This window comes from Coregonus clupeaformis, chromosome 21, assembly GCF_020615455.1.
Source record: "Coregonus clupeaformis isolate EN_2021a chromosome 21, ASM2061545v1, whole genome shotgun sequence".
Classification (NCBI taxonomy): domain Eukaryota; kingdom Metazoa; phylum Chordata; class Actinopteri; order Salmoniformes; family Salmonidae; genus Coregonus; species Coregonus clupeaformis.
This window is the reverse complement of record NC_059212.1, coordinates 35,008,989-35,019,986: the sequence shown is the minus strand read 5'-3', so window position 1 is coordinate 35,019,986 and position 10,998 is coordinate 35,008,989. Positions and strand designations below refer to the sequence as shown.

Here is a 10,998-nt window from a genome sequence, read left to right as displayed (position 1 = left end):
CTGCAGTCAACAGTGCAACAGCCAAGCGATGAAGGCAATGGTTCCAAATTAACCATGACACCGCTTGCTTATATACCAGTGAGACATAAACACAATGTAGGCCTATTCTATTTAGTCGAATTCAAGTTTAGTTTATATATAGTTATACAAATATATATATATATATATATATATATATATATATATATATATATATATATATATATATATATATGTAATAGTATTAAAATGTAATGTACTGTAATAGCATTAAAATGCTTTAATTATTGTGTTCATCCATCATGCTCTCTGTTGTCCTTATTCAAAATAGGTTGTGCTTGAATGATGGCACATTGGACCTATGATGTACTTGAGGATGGAAAAAAAGCCATGAAGAGCAGATAACTACATTTTTCAGAACAGTCAGAGCTTCTTAGAGCTTGTGGTTTTGTCTTGCAAAGGTAATGGAGAAATAATAGTCCTTAGTTGTCACGTTAATTTGTTGAGGGCTGTTCGGGATAGGACTTTGACATTTACCTTTATTTAACTAGGCAAGTCAGTAAAGAACGAATTCTTAATTACAATGACGGCCTACACCGGCCAAACTCGGACGACGGCCAATTGTGCGCCGCCCTATGGGACTTCCAATCACGGCTGGTTGTGATACAGCCTGGAATCGAACCAGGGGGTATGTAGTGACTCCTCAAGCACTGAGATGCAGTGCCTTAAACCACTGCGCCACACGGGAGCCCAAATGCGTCCACATGAGTGGAAGCATGCTTTTTCCATCGGGCGCTGCCAGTATACCACACACATCGCGAGAGTGTCAGTTTACCGGCTCTAGCCTGGATCATATCCCTCGAGAGCTGAATTAATTGCACAGATCCAAATGAGGTCTTAGCGATATATGTTAATTTTTCCATATTTATAGTGCCCTAATGATGCTGATTGTGATGTTATTTTATTGTTATTGTTCTGTCGTTTTGAGTTTGTTATTATTTAGAAGCTAAACAAATGAGCCTAGGCCTACTTCTTATAATGTAAAATAAGAAATCATGCATGCCGATGATGCCCATATGCTGGGGAACATTGTGTCATGCGTAATGATTGTAAGGAGATTATGTTTGGGAAAACAAAAGCAGGTTAAACGATAACTGGTAGCAAGTGTAGCCTCTCCCATTTAATGTAATCAGGATAAGTTCCATTTCAATTCAAGTCAGTTCAGGCAATCAAATAAATAAAAAATAATCGAGGCAACATGTATAGACGACACTTTTGGGTTTAACTGCAATAGAATTTAACCCAACTCCGCATTTAATTTATTCCTATAAGGCAATACAGGGAAAATAACAAAAATGATGAAGTCAAAGATTTAATGACGAAATTGAAGCTATTTGGAGACACGGTGTTACCAATTTTTCCTTTCCGTTGAATGTGTAATAACAGTAAGGTATTTTAAGCCAATAGCTTTGATGCAACAGTTATAAATGACAAGTTCAAACTCCTAACCAAACATGTGGAGATAAGATCATTTTTCATTACAAAAACAAAGGTAGAGAACATAATCTCCTCAGAATTTCCGGCAATAATAACCCCGCTGCGTTCAGGATGCACAGCTGGTTCAAGGAACTTTTCGTCTCAGCCACAGAAGAATACTTGGAAGGATTTGAAAATATTGCGCACAGAATGAGAGATACTGCCATAACGTCTTGGTAAAAATCGAACAGAGTTGTTTAGCTTCTAATGTGGACTGAAATCCACTTATAAAGTCTATTTCGTGATTCTCTCTCCCCTGCTCACGTGTCTCGATTTGAGGAGACGGCTATTTGTAGTTTCAGAGAGAAAATATAAATACTGAATGTATGTATCGGCTCACAGCAAGCTTCTCGGACACAGAAAAATAAATACAACTTTGGCGTTTTTCTGCCCCAACACAGGGACCAATTCATAATTACATATGTGCCACACTAATAATGATAACCATAATTTATATAAAAAACTTTATGGCTGAATGTGTTATTATTGTTGTTGTTATTATTATTATTAGTAGTAATAGTAGTAGTAGTAGTATACCAAGTTATTTTTTGAAAATAACGATAGTTATTAACGATTATTGTATCGCAGAAGGCCTAAATATGAAGTGGCCTACTGTGATATTGATAACAATGTTAGGTTAAATCTAGAATAATGTATGTGAAACATTTGAATGCATATAACTAATGCTATTGGATCATGGGTCCTGCATTAAATGACCTGCATCTTATTAAGGCTTCATAAAGCCTTCATAAAGACTTCATAAACACTACATAAATGTGTCACAAATCATATATAACCTTATGCCATGCTCTATAAAGGGTTCATAAATGTGGAATAACTGTGTGACATAACCACCAATGTCAAATGTGACATAACCCACTATTTCAAATATGACATAAACCTGTGCTTTATAAAGGGTGGCATAAGCACCGCTTAATAAATGCTCTATAAATCATAGTAAATTGAGGCTTCACAAATCATGTATAACCTTGTCACACATCTTGGTAGAGCATCGCAACACCAGGATAGTGAGTTCAATTCCAGGGACCACCAATATGTAAAAATGTATGCAGGCATTACTGTAAGTCAATTTGGATAAAAGTGTCTGCTAAATGGCATATATATTACTCTAAAACATTTATAGGATGGCCCAACCTCTTTCCCTCTTGGGTGCATAGCCAATATTGGACCTGACCTTAACTTTCCCCAAAATGTTGTGCTGCAGGATGACACATGCTCTAAAGTGCAGTAATGCATAGCAAAAAACATTAGTACGGCATTTTAAAATCCGTTTTTATATTTTGCCTAAGTCTTTTTTTTTTCTTTCACAAATTCAATTTTCTTGGTTTTGTTTTACGAGGTTTCGGATTTTCCCCTAGTTCTTTCGGATTTTCCCACAGTTCTTTCAAACTTTTTTAATAGAGAAACCACAAAATTTGATTTTCTGTGTTCACAACAATGCTTAAAACACATCAGGGGACCACTTTTGAGGTCTGGGAAAAATCTAAGAAACTTAAATTTTTTAGTGTAGTTACCCTTTTATTCCCCTTTAAAGCATGCACTGCTGTTTGGTTAGCGATCAAATCAAATCAAATCAAATCAAATCAAATTTTATTGGCCACATGCGCCGAATACAACAGGTGCAGACATTACATTGAAATGCTTACTTACAGCCCTTAACCAACAGTGCATTTATTTTTAATAAAAAAGTAAAATAAAACAACAACAAAAAAGTGTTGAGAAAAAAAGAGCAGAAGTAAAATAAAATAACAGTAGGGAGGCTATATATACAGGGGGGGTACCGGTGCAGAGTCAATGTGCGGGGGCACTGGCTAGTTGAGGTAGTTGAAGTAATATGTACATGTGGGTAGAGTTAAAGTGACTATGCATAAATAATTAACAGAGTAGCAGCAGCGTAAAAAGATGGGGTGGGGGGGCAGTGCAAATAGTCCGGGTAGCCATGATTAGCTGTTCAGGAGTCTTATGGCTTGGGGGTAGAAGCTGTTGAGAAGTCTTTTGGACATAGACTTGGCACTCCGGTACCGCTTGCCGTGCGGTAGCAGAGAGAAAAGTCTATGACTAGGGTGGCTGGAGTCTTTGACAATTTTGAGGGCCTTCCTCTGACACCGCCTGGTATAGAGGTCCTGGATGGCAGGAAGCTTGGCCCCAGTGATGTACTGGGCCGTACGCACTACCCTCTGTAGTGCCTTGCGGTCGGAGGCCAAGCAGTTGCCATACCAGGCGGTGATGCAACCAGTCAGGATGCTCTCGATGGTGCAGCTGTATAATTTTTTTAGGATCTGAGGACCCATGCCGAATCTTTTCAGTCTCCTGAGGGGGAATAGGCTTTGTCGTGCCCTCTTCACGACTGTCTTGGTGTGTTTGGACCATGATAGTTCGTTGGTGATGTGGACACCAAGGAACTTGAAGCTCTCAACCTGTTCCACTACAGCCCCGTCGATGAGAATGGGGGCGTGCTCAGTCCTCTTTTTTTTCCTGTAGTCCACAATCATCTCCTTCGTCTTGGTCACGTTGAGGGAGAGGTTGTTATCCTGGCACCACACGGCCAGGTCTCTGACCTCCTCCATATAGGCTGTCTCATCGTTGTCGGTGATCAGGCCTACCACTGTTGTGTCGTCGGCAAACTTAATGATGGTGTTGGAGTCGTGCCTGGCCATGCAGTCATGGGTGAACAGGGAGTACAGGAGAGGACTGAGCACGCACCCCTGAGTGGCCCCAGTGTTGAGGATCAGCGTGGCAGATGTGTTGTTACCTACCCTTACCACCTGGGGGCGGCCCGTCAGGAAGTCCAGGATCCAGTTGCAGAGGGAGGTGTTTAGTCCCAGGATCCTTAGCTTAGTGATGAGCTTCGAGGGCACTATGGTGTTGAATGCTGAGCTGTAGTCAATGAATAGCATTCTCACGTAGGTGTTCCTGGGGCCAAGCTTCCTGCCATCCAGGACCTCTATACCAGGCAGTGTCAGAGGAAGGCCCTAAAAATTGTCAAAGACTTCAGCCACCCTAGTCATAGACTGTTCACTCTGCTACCGCACGGCAAGCAGTACCGGAGCGCCAAGTCTAGGTCCAAAAGGCTTCTTAACAGCTTCTACCCCCAAGCCATAAGACTCCTAAACAGCTAATCATGGTTACCCAGACTATTTGCATTGCCCCCCCCCACCCCATCCCAACCCCCTCTTTCATGCTGCTGCTACTCTGTTTATTATTTATGCATAGTCATTTTAACTATACCCACATGTACATATTACCTCAATTACCGCGACTAACCAGTTCCCCCTCACATTGACTCTGTACCGGTACCCCTGTATATCGTCTCCCTAATGTTATTTTATTTTACTGCTGCTCTTTAATTATTAGCTATTTTTTATTTATCTATTTTTTACTTAACACTTTTTTTTTCTTCTTAAAAACTACATTGTTGGTTAAGGGCTTATAATTAAGCGTTTCACTGTAAGGTCTACACCTGTTGTATTTGGCACATGTGGCAAATCATATTTGATTTGATTTGATGACTGCCCCCTTTGCGTTTGCCAAAAGGCACCTAAAGACTCTCAGACCATGAGAAACAACATTCTCTGGTCTGATGAAACCAAGATTGAACTCTTTGGCCTGAATGCCAAGCGTCACGTCTGGAGGAAACCTGGCACCATCCCTATGGTGAAGCATGGTGGTGGCAGCATCATGCTGTGGGAATTTTTTTCAGTGGCAGGGACTGGGAGACTAGTCAGGATCGAGGGAAATATGAACGGAGCAAAGTTCAGAGAGATCCTTGATGAAAACCTGCTCCAGAGCATTCAGGACCTCAGAGTGGGGCGAAGCTTCACCTTCCAACAAGACAACAACCCTAAGCACACAGCCAAGACAACGCAGGAGTGGATTCGGGACAAGTCTCGGAATGTCCTTGAGTGGCCTAGCCAGAGCCCGGACTTGAACCCGATCGAACATCTCTGGAGAGACCTGAAAAGAGCTGTGCTGCAATGCTCCCCATCCAACCTGACAGAGCTTGAGAGGATCTGCAGAGAAGAATGGGAGAAACTCCCCAAACACAGGTGTGCCAAGCTTGTAGCGTCATACCCAAGAAGACTTGATGCTGTTATCGCTGCCAAAAGTGCTTCAACAAAGTACTGAGTAAAGGGTCTGAATACTTATGTAAATGTATCATTTCCGTTTATTTTTTATTTTTTATAAATTAGCAAATATTTCTAAAAACCTATTTTTGCTTTGTCATTATGGGGTATTGTGTGTAGATTGATGAGTGAAAAAAAAACAATTTAATCAATTTTAGAATAAGGCTGTAAGGTAAGAAAATTTATAAAAGGTAAAGGGGTCTGCACACTTTCCGAAGGCACTGTAAGCCTGGGATTTCAACCATTTAAAGTTGGCCTTAGTGGAAGTGACCATATACAGTGAGGGAAAAAAGTATTTGATCCCCTGCTGATTTTGTACGTTTGCCCGCTGACAAAGAAATGATCAGTCTATAATTTTAATGGTAGGTTTATTTGAACAGTGAGAGACAGAATATAACAAAAAAATCCAGAAAAACGCATGTCAAAAATGTTATATATTGATTTGCATTTTAATGAGGGAAATAAGTATTTGACCCCTCTGCAAAACATGACTTAGTACTTGGTGGCAAAACCCTTGTTGGCAATCACAGAGGTCAGACGTTTCTTGTAGTTGGCCACCAGGTTTGCACACATCTCAGGAAGGATTTTGTCCCACTCCTCTTTGCAGATCTTCTCCAAGTCATTAAGGTTTCGAGGCTGACGTTTGGCAACTCGAACCTTCAGCTCCCTCCACAGATTTTCTATGGGATTAAGGTCTGGAGACTGGCTTGGCCACTCCAGGACCTTAATGTGCTTCTTCTTGAGCCACTCCTTTGTTGCCTTGGCCGTGTGTTTTGGGTAATTGTCATGCTGGAATACCCATCCACGACCCATTTTCAATGCCCTGGCTGAGGGAAGGAGGTTCTCACCCAAGATTTGATGTTACATTGCCCCGTCCATCGTCCCTTTGATGCAGTGAAGTTGTCCTGTCCCCTTAGCAGAAAAACACCCCCAAAGCATAATGTTTCCACCTCCATGTTTGACGGTGGGGATGGTGTTCTTGGTCATAGGCAGCATTCCTCCTCCTCCAAACACGGCGAGTTGAGTAGATGCCAAAGAGCTCCATTTTGGTCTCATCTGACCACACCACTTTCACCCAGTTCTTCTCTGAATCATTCAGATGTTCATTGGTAAACTTCAGACAGGCCTGTATATGTGCTTTCTTGAGCAGGGGGACCTTGCGGGCGCTGCAGGATTTCAGTCCTTCACGGCGTAGTGTGTTACCAATTGTTTTCTTTGTGACTAAGGTCCAAGCTGCCTTGAGATCATTCACAAGATCCTCCTGTGTAGTTCTGGGCTGATTCCTCACCGTTCTCATGATCATTGCAACTCCACAAGGTGAGATCTTGCATGAATCCCCAGGCCGAGGGAGATTGACAGGCCTTTTGTGTTTCTTCCATTTGCGAATAATCACACCAACTGTTGTCACCTTCTCACCAAGCTGCTTGGTGATGGTCTTGTAGCCCATTCCAGCCTTGTGTAGGTCTACAATCTTGTCCCTGACATCCTTGGAGAGCTCTTTGGTCTTGGCTATGGTGGAGAGTTTGGAATCTGATTGATTGATTGCTTCTGTGGACAGGTGTCTTTTATGTAGGTAACAAACTGAGATTAGGAGCACTCCCTTTAGGAGTGTGCTCCTAATCTCAGCTCGTTACCTGTATAAAAGACACCTGGGAGCCAGAAATCTTTCTGCAGAAATCTTTCTGATTGAGAGGGGGTCAAATACTTATTTCCCTCATTAAAATGCAAATCAATTCATTACATTTTTGAAATGCGTTTTTCTGGATTTTTTGTTGTTAATTCTGTCTCACTGTTCAAATAAACCTACCATTAAAATTATAGACTGATCATTTCTTTGTCAGCGGGCAAACGTACAAAATCAGCAGGGGATCAAATACTTTTTTTCCCTCACTGTAAGTCTATGGGAACAACCTTACTGAGTAAAGTATTTGTCATCAGGCTATGTTCTTTGCTAGCAAAAACATTACCCCGGTCGTCACTAGTTAACACAGTCACAAAGTCATTATTACGTCTCAACTCTGCCCATTTTCACAGTTTATCTTCTTAAAAATTGATTTTAAACCTAACCCTAACCGTAACCATAACATTAACCACACTGCTAAATTTATGCCTAATCCTAACCTTAAAATCAAGACCAAAAAGCACATGTTTGTTTTCATGAATTTGTACAATTTAGCCAATTTTGACTTTGTGGATGTGCTATCTAGTGGAAACCATTCCCTCAAGGGAGAAAAGGTCAGCAACAGGCCCTACCTTCCAGCTAGCTAATTAGCAAAGTACATAGCTAGCTAGCTAATGGCTTTACCGAGAATAAGAAAGACTACACCCTAACAATCTGTGGTCAATGTGTGTCGTGCTTGTGAGGAAACCTGTCAATAAGAGTTACAAACACAATCTCTTTATTGCCAAGACGTCGGACCGATAGGACAGAAGTGCCCACGACACGTGGGGGAAGGTGTTGTAGATGATTGGTTGGCATGAAGGCCAAATTTGATGGTTTGGTCTACCAGACCTTCCGCGCATTTGGGAGGAAGGGTCTGGGAATGAGATTAGGTGTAATGTGACTATGACTTCAAGTTAGAGCGTGTGCCATCCTTCAGCACAATATGTCACCCTTTATAAAGCAGGTGTTTATATCATATTACACATAGTGGGTTATGTCACATTTTACATTGGTGATTATGTCACACAGTTATGCCAGATTTATGAACCCTTTATAAAGCATGACAGAAGGTTATATATGCATATAGGCCTACTCATTTGATTCAAGTGAGATGTGATATATAGCTTTACATTAGCCTACCCTTTCGCAAAGCTTTTCAAAATCGTCAGTCCTTCCTTCCGTCCTTCCTTATTTCTCTTCTCTGGCCTTCCTCCCTTGCATCCCCTTTGACTTTGTTTAGGCTATTTAATACAGTGATAGTCTAGAAGATAATAGCCGATATTGTAAGAATATTTACAACATTATCAACGTGTTTCATTCAACACATCCACTGTCTGAGTGCTGACAATGATAGGGATACGATTTGAATGACAGCTTTCAGTCAATGAAGCTTTACGCATTAGGCATCATGGCACCCGCATGTCCCAATCAATTTCAATTTGACAGCGAGCAAATAAAGATGAGCCTAATAATATGTCACCTTGATAGAAATGGTAAAGCAGTGTTTTGAAATGGGTTGGATATTAGACCAAGTTGATTAGGCAATTTTGTATTATTATTTTTTTATTCACCTGCAGGCCTACACCATACACCTGTCAGTGGTTTTGACGGTATGTTGGGATTTAGTAATTCATAGGCCTATCTCTCAAAGGTGTCCTGCATCTTGCCGTTTTGAATATCGTTTGTCATGAAAACAACTTGTAGCGCAGGTATCTTGTATCTCTTGTTTTTTCACTATCTATGCGCTATGGATTCAATAAGATAATAAAGACAGAAGCACATCACATTTCAACGTTAAAGTTACTCTTTATTACGAATATTAATCGTGTTAAAAAAAAAAATCATATACAAACAGCTCGACTTGCACAAATGACATGCCAAATGTTATAAACAGCATGTTTTGAAGGTCAAGTGATTGTCGAAAATTCAGTAACAACATTTAAAAAAAACTACGACATAAATAGCCTATAATCTATACATCATCAACTGTACACTGTATAGCACAAAACTGCCATTGTTTTAAAGGGAAATTATCACAGAACCTCAAAGGAAGGACATAAAGCCTACTCCTTCCCACACTAAAATGTCCATACTAAAATTTCCTGATGAAATAATACTACGCCCTGTCTAGGTGACTGGTTGTCCAAATGTAAGGCAATGCAATAAAATGCATTCAGTTGATACACAATAATAACTTTCAAAGTACACAAGTGCAAACCCAGTGTTTTCAGTCCATTTGCCACACCCCTTGGGTCCATTACGACAACAAACTGTCTATTTGTAATGGGTGGTAAGCGTCAGCTCTTTAAGTAGTTGGTGCTGGAACTGTAGAGATTATCTGGTAAACTGATTATGCCTTTGAATAATATTCTGCGCCGTAACTGTCTTTCCAATTGTCCATCTCTGAGTAAAGTCCACCACCGTATGCCCTCAGCACATGCGCTGCGTATGAGTCCACATTGAACATCGACTGGGCGTGATGTGGCAAGGCGACAGGTGTTCCTCTCATAATGTGTGGCATCATCTGAGTGTAACCGGGCCACGGTAATGCAGCAACGGTAGGCGAATCCTCTGCCCAATCCTGTCTCTTGAACGGTTTGCTGAGGATACTGTCTATAGCGAAGGAACTGGAGAACTTGGCACTACTGGGTCCGGTTTTAGTGGCTGGTGGTGTGGATGTTATAGTGACTTGCGCGTCCTCGTCGGCAGCATGGCCAGAGACGTCTTGCTCTTTGCCTGTCTTTTTATTGATGCGCTTTCTCCTGCGTCGGAACACTCCGTCAGCGAAGGTGTACTCGCTATGAGGATTCAGCATCCAGTAGTTGTCTTTTCCCCAGGGTCTGGACGGGTCCCGGAGGACCTTTAGAAAACAGTCGTTCAGTGACAAGTTGTGGCGCACCGAATTCCTCCAACCAGTGTAGCTGCCCCGGAAAAAGGGAAACATTTTCATCAGATAGTCATTGATCTCTGCCAGAGTCAGGCGACCCGATGTTGAGTCACGGATAGCCATAGCAATCAGTGCGATATAAGAGTATGGAGGTTTTGGTCTCCGCATGTACGGTTTGCCTTTGCCATCTGCGCCCGATGTGACAGGTGGCGGGCTGTGCGCCATGCAGTCCCCATCCGAACCCAACTCCTCCTCACCGGAGAGAGGCGAGCGGACGCTGCCCTCGGCATCGCTGCACAGCTCCTGCAAAGATTTCACCTCGTTGTGATGGTTTCCACAGAATACTTCAAGTTTCATGTTGTCTATTATTATTTATCATATAGCCTACTGCTAGTTTTATATCCAAAGTGTATCGGATGCCCAAGTAAAAACAGGCACGTCCTCAAAAAAGCTGAAGCCTCAGATGAAGTCTTGTCTTGTGCGTAAAAGTGTCAAAACGCAGACCGCTTTCAGTCAAAAATATCCTAGAAGTACCTGATGAAGTCACCGTCCTCATACCTTTGGGTTCACTAGCTCGTCTCACCTCCTGTCTGTCTGGTGACCTGTTTATAGCACAGGCTCACCTAAGTACCAACCCAACTAGGCGGGGCTTGATAATGATATGGATATTTTGGAACAACTGAAATATCATGCACTCTTAATGTTTATGACACATCATAAATCATAACAGTCATTATCTATTTTTATGTAAATATTTGTTTGGGAATGGAATTGTGTTGAATAGCCCT

General features: G+C 41.6%; 1 protein-coding gene across 1 annotated transcript; it reads right to left on the bottom strand.

Annotated features, from left to right (window-relative positions):
• Positions 1-9,132: 9,132 nt before the first annotated feature.
• Positions 9,133-10,784, bottom strand: LOC121535322 (forkhead box protein Q1-like). Its single transcript, XM_041842270.1, has one exon. The coding sequence runs from the start codon at positions 10,565-10,567 to the stop codon at positions 9,674-9,676; it is 894 nt and encodes a 297-aa protein (XP_041698204.1). The 5' UTR covers positions 10,568-10,784; the 3' UTR covers positions 9,133-9,673.
• Between the last annotated feature and the right edge of the window lie 214 nt (positions 10,785-10,998).